This window comes from Myotis myotis, unplaced genomic scaffold (assembly GCF_014108235.1).
Source record: "Myotis myotis isolate mMyoMyo1 unplaced genomic scaffold, mMyoMyo1.p scaffold_m19_p_8, whole genome shotgun sequence".
Lineage (NCBI taxonomy): Eukaryota > Metazoa > Chordata > Mammalia > Chiroptera > Vespertilionidae > Myotis > Myotis myotis.
The window spans coordinates 53,522,291-53,541,477 of record NW_023416390.1 but is presented as its reverse complement, the minus strand read 5'-3'; the positions used below and the strand labels follow the sequence as shown (position 1 = coordinate 53,541,477).

The following is a 19,187-nucleotide window of genomic DNA, read 5'->3' as shown; positions in this document are numbered from 1 at the left end:
TGTTTTTGTTTCTTTAATTTTGATTTAATGCTTTTTACCACTCAATCCAACTTACTAGTGTCCTAGTGGAACTCAATAAAACTGTAGATGCACTGTTGCAATTATGTGATATCATGAAATACATCAGCACCACCATGCCCATACCTACTACTGTGCCTAGTGAAATGTTGGAAATAGTTGGCTTCTCTAATAAAAGTATCCTAACTAGCTATTGAGATTTACTTTCTTTTTCCCCAAAATAATTTGTTTTTACAAATTCTTGAATTTTCATGTATAAATAGATGAGAAATTATATGCTTCATTCTTAAATTATGTATATATGCTATATTTTCAATACAACTTGTACACTTTTAGTTACCAAAAGTTTGCAATCATTTTTACACAAAATTTACATTTTTCTATTTACAGATATTTGTAGAAGGTTATTGCAAAACTAGTTGTGCAAATAGATTACATTGTCGATACCACGTACCAATCTTTGAAGAAAATATTTGCTAAAAAATAAATATTTCTGCACAGAGTATTTGAAAAGCATCATGATTTCATGCTACCTTATGTGCATAAAGACTAAGAAATAGTATGTGTTTTGGTAGACTGTTTCATTATGTTTAAAGCATTCCAAGGAACTTACTACTGACCCAATGCAAGTGAGCTTCTTTATACCCGGTAACTGATATTTTCAAGAGATCATACATTATTTTTTGAAATCTATTCTTTAACTGGCAAACATTCTGTTACACATTTTCTATCAAAATTATAGAATGAAGATTTCAGCTAAAAAGAGGCAATATACCTTTAATTAAAACCAGTAGGTGCCTAGAAGATAAAAACCAGGAATCCCTCAATATTTTTATCTTACTTAATATTTGAAAAAAGGGTGTCTTGTCATTGTAAAGCTTTTGTAATTATGGGGACATTTTGATGAAGCTGTGGAGGAGTTCATTACAAGATTACTGATCCTTGAATTTTACTCCTAAGTAAAATAAGGATGATGGAATGGTGTGGAGTTTTCTTGTACAGTCAAACAATGTAACGTCAACATGAAAAAATATATAGTTTAAATGCTAACAGTTGTGATTATTTTCAGCTTAAACAAAACAGGAAGTACAAAGAATATAGGTTAAATATATAGCACTTTAAAATCATAGGTGCACCAAATAATTTTGTATTGCTTGAAATATAAATTATAACTAATGGAAATCACAGATGTCATGACTACAACACAGGAATTTAAGTTTTGACATTACTAGTAGCTTTTTAAGAATAACCATGTTAATATTGCCACTTTATATAAATAACAATATTTCATTGGGATCATATCTATAATAATTCTTGTTATTCCCATTTAAAAGTTTGATTATGATTGTAGAACAATTAAATTGGTCAGTTGATTGTATTCATTCTTAACATCTGCGTTCTTAACACTGTATTTATGTAGATGTTCTATTCGTCTATTCATAGTAATAACTTGTTAGTTTTATTTTTTATTTATATATTTTAGTAAGAGTGCAAAGAGAGGAAGGGGGAGAGCGAGAGAGAGAAGCATCAATGTGAGAAAGGAACATCCATCTATTGCCTCCCACACATGCCCGGACCTGGGATCGAACCCACAATCTGGGGATGTGGCCTGACTGGGAATTGAACCCACCACCTTTTGGTGCACAGGACAATGCTCCAAATAAGCCACACTGACAAGGCTAATTTGTTAGTTTTAAATAACTTCCTGTTAATAACCTCTTCCAACCCCCCACTTAATGGTTTATGTAAGTAAGCTTTGTGATCATTTCATGCTGTCAGTTATTAATAATTCATGTCTTCCTGTGAATTTTTTATGTTGCATATTCTTAAAACAAAGTGAATTTGTACCATAAAAGCAAGTATCTATTCTAAGTTGGGCACTGATCAATCACAATGTCTAATACTTTATAAAGCATTTTAAAAAATCATCCTTTTAGTTTTGAAATATTAATATTACTTCATTATAAGTTAAATAGAAACACATACAGACAAACAGCTTTGAATGAGAATACTTGAGAAGTGAGGGGGAGAGCTACTGCCTACCTAGAAAACAATTGCAATACAAATAAATGTAGAATTTTATGAATGTTGGACAAGGAAATATTTGACAAATATTAGGATGTTGTAGCAGAGGAAATGTCCCTAACACTGGCATTCTCCTGCTCTGAGCAAATGGATCTTTGTGAGTTGTGTGAGAATCTTTTCATAGATTTTTAAAAATTTTGTTCAGTTAATATTGGTTAATATCTTCCATAGATTTTTGTCATAGGGTGTAAATGCGATCAGTGTTGAGTAGGGGAAAGCAATGGAAGGTTTTCAGAAGACCTGCATGGTTCTACTGCACTTCCACCATAATACCACCATCTCCTTTACCATGGACAAGTCACATGATGATCTCCCAGTTTTATACTGCTTTATGGTTTACCAAGCACTTTCACATAATATATATGGTGTCCCCAAAATATATACACAACTTTAATAATTATTCCAATGTTCTTTTCAGACTTAACCCTTTGGGATGAATAATTTTTCAAGGTGGGTATATATTTTTGGGGGACACCTAATACCTCTCTTGAAGATATTTAGGACATTACCTCCATTTTTATAGTTTTGGATACTGGGGCCCATTGAGAGTTTATCTTGAGAGTAGGTGGAGAAGGTCACATTTGAATTCAGATTTGTCATATTGAATCTTGCCATTTGCATCATTTCACACTAGAGCCTGTCTAAAGCTGTATAATACAGCTGTGTAGTGAGGGAGCAGGCCTAGTTGCCTGAAAAAAAACAACAACAAAAAAACACCATTGTAACTTGAAAATTCTATTTTATGAGAAAAATAGAAAGTGTATTTTCTTTCAAAATTGTACTTTGAAAATGTCTTTTCAAACATCCATTTAGGAACTATATCCCATGAATGTAAAGAGGTGCTTCCACAGTGAGGGGCAGCCTTACAGAATCCATTCTGGTAGCAATGAATTCGACCGATGGCTTTTGTACCCTGGGCCTTTACTACCAATCCAGTGTAGTTGCATTTGTAACCATGAGAATCATACTCTATTATTGTAAATAATAAGTATTACTTTAAAGTTCTAACCTAATTAGTACAAAATACAATTAAGAGAGATGAAACAATATCTACATTTGTGTTTTTTCTGAATCAAAAACTTCAGTCTTGGTAACAGCTGTTTAGTTGGAGCCAGCATATTGTGCAAAAGCTAAATTAAAAATTATTTGTTTTTCTGACTGAAACGTCATGTTCCTGGATGAGAACCAAAGAATCTAACATTTTTTGAGCACCTACTATGCGCTGTAAACTTTACTATAGGGTATCTCATTTCCTCCGCAAGCTTCTCCAAGGCAGGTCCCATGATCTTATATTTAGAGATTTAGAGAAAAGACTTGGGGACATTGATTAACTTGCTAAGGGTCACACAGCTATGAATGAAAGAACTCACACTGACCCCCAAGACGGTCTGACTGCAGAGGCCATGCTCTCATTGTTCATTCTTAAAGTTTTCATGTGCATCCGGATTTTATGGGAAAGGCCTTCTTAAAAAGATTGCTGGGTCCCACCACCTGAGTGTCTAATTTAGTAGGTTTGGGTGGGGCCCAAGAATGTGTATGTCTCTAAATTCCCAGGTTGTTGGTACGAGTGCTGCTAATTTGAGGACCACACTTAATGTTATCTCATCTTGTCTTCCTGGTGACTCTTTGAACTCACCTGATAGACACATTTGTTTTACCGCAAAAAATGTAATTAGAAATCTAATAACATTTGAATTATTTAGTAATTTATAAATGTTTTTGTTTGAAATAAGAAGCCTGATTAAATATAGCTATCTAGTTTTGGTTTTAACCACAGATAAACAATGTAAAGACTACACTGTATTATAAAGTAGTCAATGTTGTAATTCATGTTTAGCAACTAGATCTGCTGCATTCCATTTCCTAACCATGGAAAGTGTTCAGGAGAAAAGATACTGTCAACAATTATTTTAGATATGCTGACGCAGTGATACATTTTCTTAGACAATATATGTTGGGATTTTAAAATAACATTTGGATAGAACGTATTTCTTTTAGGCATTTTGGAACCATTGCTAGAGATTAAATTCCAAAAGGACCTTGTAAGCAACTGTTATACATGCATATTAAACTAGACACCACATGCCCCTCTGCCCTGACTTGGTTTCTGTATCTCCTGATTTGGAGAATTGGAAAGGTCAGCTGTGATGACCAACCATTATAATGGACTTAAGAAACTATGTCCCAAATGTGCCTCTACCTTCCTATGCTTGTTGAATGAGTGATTATTAATTTTAAAACCCTGCAAGAATATTGCTTCAGCATTTTTCACTCTGGGTTTTCTTGTTAACTAATTAGAGCATGGGACTCCCCTGCAGGGTAAAATTGTAAGTCTAAGTTTTAACACTCTGCCCAGCAATTAATAACAGTAGGAAACATCTAACCCAAATAATGTTTAGATTTTAGATGGCATTTTATTTAGGCCTGGGGACCAGGTAGCAATATTTTTAGGTGGAAAGCAAAAGGTGTTGGGTGAGCGCTTTTAGTTACCAAAAGGGAGAGCAGTTGCTGTACTGCCCTTAGCATTGGTTGCAGCAGTTAAACCCTGCTTTCAGTAGGGTCCCAAGACGGAGGGGTCAGGCTGTTTTTGCTACATCCCATGAGGAAAGTGACAGTGATTTTAGGCATTAGGTCTTCGGCTGGGACAAAGGGATGAATGTTGTAAATTAAGATAATTGCATTGGTCATCTATAAGGCATTTTAACCATTGAGTCGTCTGACATTTATGACTGAGTAATGGCATCTTTATGTTGCTCGAGCTCTTCTTAAGCTAATGCCTTGTGGGAAGGGATCTTCCTAATCCTAATTCTCTGACTTAGACTTTAATACCAAGCAATTGATTTATATAAAGGCTGACGAAAAAAGGTTTGTGTCATGCTACCGTTTTAAAAAGTTGAATGCTTGCATGCTGTCCCCCATCTTCCCATTCCTTCATGCTCAGTTTTTATAGAGCAGGATAGTGACTTTATGTGGAAGGGATTTTATGCATGTCATACCAAATGTTGCCACTGAAGCATTCACGAATCAAACAATCAGATCTAAATTCCTCACCTGCCAAATTCGCTTTCCCTACAAATGAACAGTCTCTGGTGAATTTATTCTGAATTTCCCTGGAGCTTAAGCTGGCAATCCTTATGAAATTTGTTGCAGCTGCAAAAATGGCCTAACTATGGAAATAAAATCCCTAAATCATCCTCTGAATCAGAGTTAGCCTTTTCTCTCTCTCCCCTGGCACCCACAAATGTTTGCTGAATGAGGAAATAAAAGCATCAGTTAGTCCCTAAATTTCTATTTGCAAAACACCAAATGGTTTGGGAAGCTGGCTAAAATTATTATACTTCTACTGAATTGACTGGTCATGTTGCCATCCGTACTCGGTTAAAAATGTTTTGGTGTTTCAAAAATTAAGGAGGGATTAACATGCTCATTTATATAGATTGTCTCCCATACATATGAGCAATTTATGTGACCATTTAAAAATATATAGGGAACCATTTAAGGTTACTTTAATCATATTTTAAGTAGTTCAATAGTGTTTGTTAATGTAAATAAATTGCTTGTATTTGACACTAATATATTAGCATAAATTGGTAACGGTAAATAAATAGGAAAAGTTAAATATTTCTATCCCTTAGGATAGAAATATAGTATATATTTAATAATGTGCACAGGTATAATATTTCTTTAAAACTATACGAGTATAAGGATTAGTGAAGGACTAAGAAAATTTCAACAAATTTCAAATTTTTGTCTAGAAAGAATGACTATAATTTTTGAGCTCATAATATGTTTAAAATTGTACTCAAATGAATTGAAAAATAAAACATCTTAACTAGAACTTGACTAATCAGAATTCTAAATTAACTTGCACATTTTTCTGTACCTTGATTTTAAAAGCGGTTTAGGCCTCCCTCCCCAAAAGAAAATCTAAGTTAAAAATATTAAAACATTGCATTATTAATATATTTTAATATTCTGATGGAATATTAAATGGAATATATTCCTATGTTCCAATATTCTGGGGTCGATGTATATTCATTTAATCTTTGATTAGAAAATGTGTGTGAATGACCCAATAAAACTTAAATGTTACAGTCGGTGGGTGTGCACTTCCTTCATAGGCAAGTAAATGCACATCGTTTTTTCCACAGCTGGGGTTAGAAAGCCATAGAATAAGTTATACTCAATGAAAGCTAGTTTTGCCATGCAAATCCATTCAAATTGCATATTTTTTTAAAAAATAAAACTATGTACCATCACTCTTTTGATCAAATTCAAGATTGCCCTAAAATATATATTAGAAGAAAGCTGTGGATATCAGTTTTTGTCAGTCACTCATTAGTAGTTCTCCCTTCCTACCCCCCACCCCCCAAAATAGAAAAATTAGAGAAACCTGTTTCTAATCAAGGAAATGTGCCAGTGGAAAGTATTTTAGGTAGTTTGTAAATGCAGTTAGTGACGGAATTTCAAACAAAAAGGCCTTTTTTGGTCCTCATTAATGCTTGCCTATATTCATGTATTTGGAGATGGCTACGTATATAGTCAGAGATTTATAACTCTAAACTGCATTTTCTTTTGTCAGTGTGGGGTGGAATGAAAGTAATTAACTATGAATATCAGTTCTCGAAAGTGACTAAGCTCCCTTTTTCCTCCTTGAACTTCCTTGAGTTGAGGATCATCTGAGTTGCATCCGTGAACAAATTTTATCCCTTGGTTTCTAATTGAAGGCATTTTCATAACAAAGTACTGATTTAGTAAAAGCAGGAAACAGGAGTCTCCATGCAAGAGAAATTGGAGTTTCCTAACATGCACATGATTTAAAAAATAAAAACAAAAAATAAGGTGCCTTGAGATGCTGGCAGTTTAACATTTAGAACAAAAGAATTCGTATGTACATTTACATCCTAACCGCTCAGTTTTACCACACAAGCTTCAGTTTAGGAAAATATACAGTACTTTTGCATATAATGGTACCTTTGAGCCCCTGAGTCAAGTAGAGAGGATTTAAATACAAAAGGGAAAACAGCCATTAAAAGCACTTACATTGTATGTGGAATAAATAGTACAAAATGATTATTTCCCCGGAAGACCAGGATCAGAAACATGCCTATGAAGACCCAAGATGCCTGCGGTGCTCGGGGAGGAATCTGTTAAAGAAGGATGTCTAATTGGATGAAGGTAAGTTTTTCTTTGCCGCGAGTGAAGCTCTAAAGAGAGCTCGCTGTCTTGTTTTAAACGTGAAGGCAAGTTGTCTTCCGAAGCTGTGTTCAGATGCACACCACTTGAGAGCGATTCTTTGGATTTAAGTTTAGATTTGTCAAGGTCTAGAAATTCAGGACACTGATAGAAAGAAAAGAAAAGATGTTTTTATAATTTATTTGGACAGATTCCTAAAATTACACTCATGAAATCTAAATATGTTTTCTTTCCTCTCAAATCTGTATTTGATTGGTAATATTAGCCAACCTTTCCCTTCCAAAGATGGGTCAAGACATTGCAGATTAGGTGTTAGGTTAGGTCAGTGGTCGGCAAACTCATTAGTCAACAGAGCCAAATATCACAGTACAACGATTGAAATTTCTTTCGAGAGCCAAATTTTTTAAACTTAAACTATATAGGTAGGTACATTGTTATTAACTTAATTAGGGCACTCCTAAGCTGGCCTTTGCTAAAAACATCCTCAATCTGACGGAGGTACATTCGCTGAGGTCGACCCCTTCCAACTCTCCCATTCACTCTCATCTTGCATACTAGGTTAACTTACCTTTGAAATAAAACATGACCATCCTCAAGAGAGCACATAGTCTTGTTAACTATCCTGCACTCCAATCCCGGTCTTGCTTTCTCCCACCTCTATGGAATATTCCTACCTTCCCCCTTAATTTTAAATGCATAAATGAAGCTGCAAAACTGTTATTCCCTGGAGCATTTGAGATCTTGCTCCTTGACATATGTTGCCAGTTTGGCTCAAATAAACTCTTCTAAAATTTCTCTATAGGTTTGGATGTTTCTTATGTCATTATTTCATTTCCCAGAATATTTTGCACTAAATTCCCAAACTTTAAAGACTGTTTTCCACGATTGTTCTGTAAATCCTTATTTAAATCATCATTCTTAGGTGCAATTTGGCCATAGTGATTAAGTAATTAGGAATGATTTCCAAAATAGAATTCCAAGGGAATTGACCTTCAAAGTAACATAATTCAAAGGGGTTAATTTGGAGGGCTTCAGAGGCGAGATGAGGGACTGCTCCTCTTCCCATTCTCCAGGGAAAAAAAAGGTTTAGAGATCTTTGGGAATGGTAGGGTACAGATATCTAAGATTACTAATTTGTCTGCTCTTGGACCTCAGGTCTTCTGTGTCCAGCTGCTTTTTTCCTCCACTTCCTTCCCGAGACCCTGCCCAAGAATTCATCTGGTCACTAGAGTAAATTACATACTTGTCTCTGAAGAGCTTTTTGGACCAGGGCTGCTACTTAGTTTTCCAAGCTCTGCCATATACACACTTAAGTAGATTGACTCTTGAGAAAAGCTTTTTCTTTAAAAAAAAAAAAAGTATTGTTTAAGATTATTCTTCTAGGTCCATTCTTCTCAAACTTTAAATGGGCATAAGAATAGGGTGGGGCGGGGGGCAGGGGGATTGTGTATAAAATGTGTATTACAGGGTCCATTCCCAGAACTGAGTAGAGTGAGAATCTGTATGTTCCACAGCAGCCCAGGTGATTTTGATTCAGGTGGTCCCTAGAACACACTTTTAGACACTCTTGGTTGTACCCTACCTACACTCACTTGTGAGGAAGGACTAAAACTTTGATCCGTCTTGATGGATGCTCTCGGATGACTGGTTCTCATCAGGTGGATGGTGGGTCTCTGATACTCCGCCGCAGCAGTTACCATACTGTAGGCTGGGGGGACCACAGTGGTTTGTTTCTGCAGCAACTGTAAGATGGTCTGGATGTCTGCAGTCATTTGGGATTCAAGTCTGCAGGACAGACAGAAATGGGAAGACAGTCCTGAAATAGTTCATTTCTCAAAGAATTTGAGAAAATTTCAGCACCACTACTGTGTATTGGTTTAATATGATTTTAAATTCATTTGTTAATGACATAAGTGAATTTGATCCACCTGTTTATGACAAAGACAAAGTTGTAGAAATGAGTTGTTTTGACATGAGAATGAAGTTGTGTGAGGAAGATGCCATCTCCTCTGTTGTCATTAATAACATGTGGAGAAGCGATGATGGCAAGGAGATATTTAAACTATAAATACTGAGAGTGTGTGGGGACAACCCCAGAGTTTTGGTCAGGGCAAGTTGACACCTTGCTGGCCTAAATAGCTCTCGAAGATCTTGAGGCATTTGCTCCTGCTGTGGCCAAAGAGATGGTGGTCAGCATGAAGCTCAAGAGTGCAGCGGCCTCAGGAAGTGAAGGCACTCCTTGCGAGTGGTGGTGCAGAGCCATGCAGAGGCCCTAACCCCCGGAGCAGCTCTGAATGTCCATCAACACTGGCACCTCTGTTCCCTAGCAATGTGCTCTAGCAACGGGGGCCTCTTATTTTTGAGCTGGCAGCTGGATGTCAGCTCTTGCTTGGCCAAGTGCCTCTCCCAAGTGCCTGCTCGTATAAAAGGTTCCTCATCTTTTTACCTGGGCAATTCCTCCTCCTTTTACCTGGGACAATAATGTAATTAATCTATCATTGCAGTGGAATATGTTATTTCTTTATTTGGCTTATTAAGAGATATTATCCTGTATGCTATTCCCTTGTGAAATTATAATTCCCAAGGCAAACCTCTATTAAATAAATTGATGGCAAAGACAAAATCAGTCTCTGAGCATCAGTTTGCCGCCCAAACAAAACAACCACCAACAAACAGAATTATGGCCCTGCTTTAAACAAGAAGAACAGGAGAGGGAGCATGGAGATTCTCTCCTGGCTGTTGCTAACTTTCTATGTCTCACTAATGGTTCTGATAAAGACCATTGCTTTCCTGCTTATTTAATAGTACCTTATTAGGAAAACAGCTGAATTGAATAGACTATATTTTTACAATGTACTTTGTATTACATTTTTACAATTAAGCTTTATTGTGTTCAAAATTTAAAACACACTGAGAATCTATTTTAAATCAATAATTGTCTTTTCTGTTTAATCAAGCTTTGCTCAGTTTCTTGTGAAAGTCTATCTACTCTATAAAAAAGAGATCTGGGGAGCACATTTCAGTTTTTATTTTATTTTTAAAAATATTTTTAAATTGATTTTTAGAGAGAGAAGAAGGGAGAGGGAGGGAGAGAGAAAAAAATATCTATGTGAGAGCATAACATCCCAATCAGTTGCCTCTTGCATGCCCCCTAATGAGGACCAAGTCTACAACCCAGGTATGTGCCCTGACCGAGAATGGAACTGGCAACCTTTTGGTGCATGGGATGACGCCCAACCAACTGAGTCACACTGGCCAGCGTGTGGTTAGCACATTTCTTTCAGTTACAATTGGATAATTTCTTATTTGTTTCAAATTTATATTACCTTTATTTTACTTTGCCTATCTCCTATCCACATCAAGGCTTGTATATTATTCATTATAGTCTTTCTGTAATGTGAAGTACTGTTAAATGTTAAATTCCTTTCCAGTCTAAGTTCAGGGCCTTTGACATTTATGAAGCAAATCAATGTAAAAGTTTACTTGCCTCTATGATCCACCTGGCTTGCAAAAATACTAATCTTATCATTTTTTACCCAAAGCTCAAAGTAGCCAACTGGCTTGTTAATTTTATTCTCATTTTAAATTAAAATTCAAGGGAAAATACAATAGGGCTGATTCTCCTCCTTTGCATTTGTTAACACCTTTTCAAAAAAGGAATTATGTGGCATAAGAACATAAAATTTGGACCATATGCCTCTTTAGACAACTCAATTCTCTTAACTCTTTACTGACTTGTCTATAAATGAAAAATGCAAAGGAAAGCTAAATCTTACAAAAATATTAAAATCATAAAACTAATTTTGCTCAATTATATACATTCTATATTTATTGAAGAGAACTTAGCCTTTGATTTGAAAGAGAACAGAATAAACCTGGAAAACATGAGAAAATATTGTTTCTTTTTAACTCTTAATATTAATTGATACTGCAAATCTTCCTTCTGAAAAAACATTGTTCTATACCAAATATAGAAAAAATAGCTTATTGTCTTCTAAACCAATAGCTATAAATTATACATGATTCTGTCTTGTAAATGACAAAAGCTCACATTAAAAAAAGAAAAATTGAGCCATCCACTAGTTTATTTATCTACTTGTTACCTTCAGGATTGATCTAATTTTTTTATGGTGTCAACTAAATTGGGTAGACTAGCTATTTCTTGTTGTACACCATTTCATTTTCATTCCTCAAGGTCCAGCTCAAATTTAATCTGCAACCAAAAATCTTCCCTTATCTGAATCACTCAGAATTAATTTATCTCTCCTCTGAGCCTCCAAAGAAAATTCTGCATTCAGTCTTCATTGTAAATATTTCTGTACAAATTTGTCCCATCACTAAAAGTATTTAATATTTAGCAAGGGGCTTACACATGTTTATTACATTGAATTTAAAAGGATTTGGAGATGGAGCATGCAATACAAACTTCATCAATACAGGAGGATTCAAGCCCCAATAGACAGTCAAAAATTATGGTAAAATTTCTGAGTCATGTGAAACCTTTGTCAAACAGCTATAGTCTCAGAAAAAAGATCTCTATACCATGGATGCTATCTATTTGAATAGATCCTCAGAGGAAAAACTCTATTGGAATGTGGACTTTTACTGATTGAAACATGCTGCCATGAATGGGACTCACTTCACCTTCAAATGTGCTTATCAAACAAGTTTTATTTATCCAGGCTTGCTTCAAGAGCCTTACCTCATTGTGTCTAACAATTCTGAGCTATTATGTCATGAACTTTGGCCATTTCCAATCAGTCCCTACCTTGAAAGGCCCAGACTCTAAAATCCTATCTATATCCTACTTCTAATCCCCTTCTGAGATATCACTTAGGCTCTGTCAAGATGGTAGTCCCTTCCTGCAGTGATTTTGAATACTTGGTTTTGTTTCATTAACTGGTGATCATCTGATATTTTGGGTAATTCAATGCAATGATTAAATGTTGCCCCCACCCCCCCTCTGGCCCCATTCATATGTTGAAGCTCCAACCCCCAGTGTGATGGTATTAAGATGTGGTGCCTTTGAAAAGCAATTAGTTCATAAGGGTAGAGCCCTCATGATTGGGATTAATGCTCTTTTAAAAGAGACCTGAAAGAGCTTCTTTCCTTTTTCTAACTGTGAGGACACAGTGAGAAGACAATCACCTGTGAACCAGGAACCTAGCTCTCACCAGATACAGAATCTTCTGGCAACTTGATCTTGGACTTCCCAGCCTGCAGAATTGTGAGAAATAAACATTTGTTGTATATACTCCATCATTCAATGGCATTTTTGTTATAGCAGACTGGAAAGACTAAGACATTCAGTGAAGGGGAGCATTAGTGAAGAATTTCTTTACTATGCATGGATTATATTTTCATGTCTTATGTCTAGGGTCTACTGGTTTCATTAGAAAAGACTCTTCTACTGAGACGAAATAATCTGTTTTACTCAGGAGGAATAACAACAATTTTTGAAAGTCCAACTTGGCCTTTAAAAGAGAAAAGGACAATCCAGTTTTAAAACTTTTTTGGTCAGTGAAGGGTACCAGAATATGCCACCCCAAATATGCCACTTTGGCATATTGATTATTGTGAAAAACAGCAAGTGCAGGGAGAGACTTTCTCTGAACTCCCATTATCTGCCTAAAGGCAGAGTCCCCCAAATGAATTAACTTGTCTTGAGTCCCCTCCCTGGGAATTTTAGCTACCAGAGAAGATTGACTCTTGTCACAGGAGAGGAGACTAGAAGCTCCACACCCAGGCAAATTTTGTCACAAGCTAGAGACACCTCCCATCTCTTTTCCTATGGGTCTGTTCATCTTTCCTAAAAAGCATTCACTCTTCTCTAAGAGGCCTACATCCCCCTTCCCCTTGCTCTATTAAAATGGTATTTAATCTTAAATTCTAAGCCACCTTGGAAGTTACTCATTTTTCCTAGATATTTCCCAAATATGCATGAGGTATACTTGTTACTAAACATATGTTTGTTTCTCTCTTGTTAACTTGACTTTTATTCCCAGGGGTCTCAGCCAAGAACTCAGACGGTAGAGGGAAATTATTTTTTTCCCCCTACATCAGCAAAGCTGTACTGCTGTGTAAAATGAATGTTTTCGTTCACTTACTCACAGACTCACAATGTATCAGGCACTGTGTTAGGGAGGAAGGAGTAGAAAGGACATGATGATGAAAGGAAATAACTCTGATCTGGGGTGCCTACTGGAGCTGACTACCTAGGATGGAAAAATGAAGGAAGTGCATAAAAAGCCATAACTCTACTGTGGCTGGCAAACTGTGGCTTGTGAGCCACATGCGGCTCTTTGGCCCCTTGAGTGTGGCTCTTCCTAAGCCTTAGGAGTACCTTAATTAAGTTAATAACAATGTACCTACCTATATAGTTTAAGTTTAAAAAATTTGGCTCTCAAAAGAAATTTCAATTGTTGTACTGTTGATATTTGGCTCTGTTGACTAATGAGTTTGCCGACCACTGATCTAGATGAGTCTCAACTGGGCTGACTGGGCACTTCAAGTCTCTGCCACGTACCGGTTCCATGCCAGTAGGCTACCTCAGGAATGTCCTCATGGAGATGACAGAAACACAAGGAAGAGCAAGGCCTCTCGAGTGGTAGACTTAGAAGCATCATACTTGCACTTCTGCTTCGCTCTATTACCCAAAGCCAGGCACATGGTCAAGTCCAGAGACAGAGGCAGAGGACACTTCAAAGTTAAATGCCCAAGGGGGTGGATGCAGAGAGGGTAAGAGATCATTCAACTCATCAGCAAGACCTATCAATTCTACCTTAGAAATACTTTCCACACCTGTCCAATACTCCTTCTATCTTATTGCTACCACCACTTCAGTTCACCATGATCTCTCTTACTATCACCACCTGACTGCTTTGTCGAAATCTTTCTTGTCCATTCCTTCTCAGACCATTCTCAATGCAGCAACGAGAATAAACTTAAAAAGAAAACCTGCTCTGACCACTCATTTAAGTAAGTCTGCCAAATGGTTTCCTATTGTTCTCAGGATAAAGGTGAAAATCCTGAGTAAGGCCTGAATTGTTTTCAATTTTCAATTGAGTGGTTATTTGAAAGCAAATAGGTGAACCTGGTGAAAGGGAGAAAGAGAGTGAAGAGGGAGTGTGGGAAAGAGAGGCTTTGTAAGGACTTCCATGTGAGGACAGCCTGGGACCCCTGTCTCCAAACTCCGCCAGCCTCATCTCCTTCCATCTTTTCTTTCACTTTATGGTTGGAACACATCATAATTCCCTAACTTGTACACTATTTTAAGTCTCTGGGGTGTTACTTGGACTGCTCTGTGTCCAAGTAGAGTTCTTTATCCCTCCTTTTGGTACCGCTTGAAAACCCTCTGCCTTATGCCCTAAAAAAAGAGAGGAAAAGAGCATAGATTGGTTTGGCTCAGTGGATAGAGTGTTGGCCTGCGGACTGAAGGGTCCCAGGTTCGGTTCCAGGTTCCAGAGAGAGAGAGGAGCCGGGAGAGGAGGCAACAGATAAATTGCTCTGGGCCTTCTGCAAGGGGTAGAATCATTATTAAATCTTTACTCTAGGAGCCTCAAAGTGTGGCCAAAGCTGGGAGCTAGTTAAAATGTGAATCTCCAGAACTACTGACTTAGAGTCTGCATTTTAACAGGATCCCCAGGTGTTTTACATGCACATTCAATTTTGAGAAGCAGTGCTTTAGGATCAAGTGTTAATGATTTCCCTACCATCTGATGGCATAATATATAAGTATATAAGAACATTTCTTATATGAACCTTTACCACAAATATAGTTTAATTGGCTATTAAAGCAGAAAAGCAGCAGCAGCAAGGACAATTGAAGATAGAACATTTAAGTTTGCTTTCATTGCATTATGTACTTAATATGTGCATTTGGATGAGACAAATGGGGGTAGAAATTCATGGTTCTACGTTTGAACAGAATGCTGAAGCTAAGTGGGATACACCCAACTCTAGAAAGTGCCCCAGGATTCTCACCTCACAAAGGTAAAGACCAAATTGGGTTGCCCTCTGCAAAATTGTTTTGGCCTTCTAGAGTAAAGTGGAGGAAAGAGGTTGTTGGAGATGGCAGTACAGTAAAAATGTATTATTTTGGATTTTATGTTTTAGGTTTCAAAGGGGCTAAGCTGAGTTAGGCAATGAAGTATTTGTGAAAATATTCAGAAATAGAAAGAAGTTGGTCAAAGGAAAAGAAATATGTCTTAGGACATACAGGTGCTGGGAATATGTCAAAACAGATTTAATTGTTCTTTGGCTGTGGAAAAGTTTCTAATAATAACAATAATAGCAGTAATAATAATAATAGTAATAATTCTAGTAATTATTCTAGAAAATAACAATTATTATTATGTTTACAGTTGCAAACCAAATGGATCCTAGCTATATTATCCTTAAAATTTTATACTTTCAGCCCTGAGATATATTAAAAACAAATGTTTTCAATAATCCTTGACAATGCTAACTGCAACGACTGGTACACATGATAAGGCAACAAAGGTAACCTATCAACTTTAGATCTGAAGAAAGGTCAAATCAAGAAACACAATTACATGTAAAGTAGGAGAATAAACTAGACAACCATCAATAATAGAACTGAACATTATTGTTAATCAAATTTTGCCTAAGAGCAAGTACTGCACCTTTTATGTTGTATAACAAATATAGTTTGCACGTGTACTGTCATAGTCTTTACAATGGCATTGCAGATAGAGTCAAAGAAAGAAACTGAAGAGATTTACATGACTTGCCCCAGTCACCCTGTAAGCAGTTAAGTAGAAGAGTTATTACTTTAGGATAACTTAATTACAAGTACTTTGCAAATATTGTGCTAAAGAACTCACTGCTAGCTCTGTCATTCATTCTTTCATTCACCCACTTTTTTATTTGCTAAACAAATTGAATATATACTTGTCTTGGCAGTAAAGAAATGGGCAGTTATTTTCTCTCAGTCACAAGAATAGAAGTTCAAGTTCAGGCCACACACATTAATTCTGTATTATATGGTATATAGTCTTATATATTTTATAGATGAAATATCAAAGTGGCTTGGCATATATAACAGGGAGAGAAAAAACACAAATGTATTAAGTACCTAAATATGCTTCTCTATCTAATAATAATTATTATGATAAGTTCTTATACTTTAATTAGGAATTACTGACTCTAAGTAAATGATAATCTGTTTTAATTTTCTCAGGTATGTTTCAATTTACAAAACTTTAATTTGACACTTGGGAATGATATACGGACCTCAGCACCAGGCAATTTTAAAATCAATTCAATTTTATGGTAATGTATATGTATGTGCACACACAATTTAATGTACTTACTATATTGTTTGAAGCTATTTGATTCTCTCATAAAAATTTTAAAAAGCAATACAAGCAACAAACAGAATGGATAAAACACATAAGAAATACTAATCAGATAGTAAGTAAGCAAGTAACATATATAGCAGAGGCAAAACTTAGAGGATGTTTTAAGTATAGTTAATGTATAAGTAAGTAGCAATTAGACATGGGCAGAATTCATAAATGTATTAAATACAGACAGAAGGCAAGTAACCTGTGAGACATGCCAAAAATAGAACAGAAATATGATGTAGCAAATCAGAGTGTAGCTGATACATAGAAAAAGATGGAAAGAACAAATTATTTTCATGTCACCTCTGGGCAGACACTTCCACCCCCAAATTTGATCACCCATTGGTGATGCAAAGTATAGGTTCATTCTGGATCCACATATGCTTTGCCTACAAAAGGGCTATACGCAGTTTGCTGTTCAGCAGGCTAATTACATGTAAGATACTTGGCCTTATATCCCTGCGATAGAGCAAGCGTGTGCCATGGGCACAGGGGATTTTTTTTTTTTTTTTTTTTTTTTTGTCTGTGGAACCCTTTGTGCAAACTTCAACTGTGGGCCTAGTAACCACACCATCAGCAGAGAAGGCTGATGCGACAGATGGGAACATTGGGTAAATCAGGATCCAGGTATTGTGCTTGCACTTCATAGAAATATGTTAATTACTGCATCTGGCTCTTCTCATCTCTCATTGTGTTTTAGATTGTTTTAGTAAATCCTGTTGTTATGGACAGTTCGACAGAGATGAGCAGAGCGAGGACGATGGGCCAGGTGCAGAAACTCACCAGGGCAGAAAGCCCCCGATGCCTAGCAAGGAGCAAAACTGGAAAACAAGAACCTCGGCCCCAGAATAACCTTTCCTCCCCAGCGTATTGCTGGTCATGCAGTTTGGACCCCCTGACTTTTCAGATAGCTAGCTAGTCAGGGGGTTTAGATTCCAGCCTGTTATCTTCCTCCCTTCAGATCATATCTAGGCCTTGGTTGTCGTTCAGCTCCAGCCCCAGAAAAGCAGCAAAACCAGACAAGTGATGCCGGGGCTGCCTCAGGACCAGCTACACTGACTAATGACCCCCTGCCTTGGCACCGACCAATCAGTGGAGAGCCTGAAAGAGCACACCGGGAAAGCTGATGAATATTTTACCGAGCCCCGCCCCTGAGGCCTCCCTTAAGATTTCCACCTGCAAAAGAGAGATTCATATGCTCAGGACGAAGGGCCTGGGGCTTGCTCTCCCCTAGGGGAGCATGCCTGTGCCATCCTTCCCCCTTTTTTCCTCTGAGGCAGGGATGGGGAAACTTTTTTCTGCTAAGGGCCATTTTGATATTTATAACATCAATCCTAGGGCCTAGGCCAGCCGTGGGCAAACTACGGCCCGTGGGCCGGATCCGGCCCATTTGAAATGAATAAAACTATTGAAAAAAAAAGACCATACCCTTTTATGTAATGATGTTTACTTTGAATTTATATTAGTTCTCACAAACACTCCATCCATGCTTTTGTTCCGGCCCTCCGGTCCAGTTTAAGAACCCATTGTGGGCCCTCGAGTCAAAAAGTTTGCCCACCCCTGGCCTAGGCCATACAAAATTATCAACTTAAAAATTAGCTTGCTATATTTGGTCAAACATTTAATGAACTCACTCCTAATGCCTTGGTAGGGCCAAACCAAATTATTTGATAGGCCTTATACTGCCTGAGGGTGGGACAATCCCCAGCCCTGTAACCAGGGGAGCAATGGGCAGTGGTATCTTGTCCTGGTCTAACCCCCTGAACCTGTGTCCAAGGCCCTCTTTCCTCTAACTTCTCAGTGAGCCACAGCAGCCCAGCCTAGCCTCTCCTGTTACTCCTTCTATGCCCTTCCTTGTTTCACTGTCATAAGTATATTTTTGCTGTGGCCAATAAATTCTTACTTTGCTACACTTTGTCTTTTGATTGAAACCTTTCCTTCAAGATGCCAAGAAACAAGGTCTCCTCATCTCCCTGCTGTGGACGAAAGGGGCCACACACTGACCTGACAAGCTCAGGGAAGGCCTGCGTGGCAGCCTAGCAGACTCAGAGACCTAAAATAACCACAAAGGATGGTCTGAAATTAAACTTTAACTAAAAGCAGTTATGGTGGGCAGTTATGTCCTAGGCCAGTATCTTCACTGACAAGATCAACTTTGATCCTTACTGAGCCCATTTGCCTTTTTGCCTCTAAGATAACATACCCTTGAAATGTCTGGGTAACTTGTAACTTCCCTTTTTCTGGAGCCCCTGGGGCACAACCAAATGTTCTGGGCGCCAGGACAGATACTACAAATTCCTTCATCATCATCATGTTAATTGATCCTGCACCCACCTAAGTATGTGTCCATCATTTTACTTTTTATCCCATCCTAGAGGTTTCCCCGCTTCGCTTAATCCCACCTCCTTAAATCTGTCACCAATGAATTTCATGTAACCCACCTATGTTCCTCCTTAGATTGCAATGTATAAATACAGTTGTAACCCCACCATTCTTCGGAGCACTATCTCAATTCGTTGA

General features: G+C 37.3%; 1 protein-coding gene across 1 annotated transcript in view; it reads right to left on the bottom strand.

Annotated features, from left to right (window-relative positions):
* Nucleotides 1-7,176: 7,176 nt before the first annotated feature.
* KCNH7 (potassium voltage-gated channel subfamily H member 7) overlaps nt 7,177-19,187 on the bottom strand; it is a 407,166-nt gene continuing 395,155 nt past the window's right edge. The window contains exons 15-16 of the mRNA XM_036319925.1: nt 8,892-9,084; nt 7,177-7,443 (exon numbers count right to left, since the gene is read on the bottom strand). Of these exons, the coding sequence (XP_036175818.1) occupies nt 7,177-7,443; nt 8,892-9,084 (460 nt within the window). The remainder of the gene's footprint in view (nt 7,444-8,891; nt 9,085-19,187) is intronic.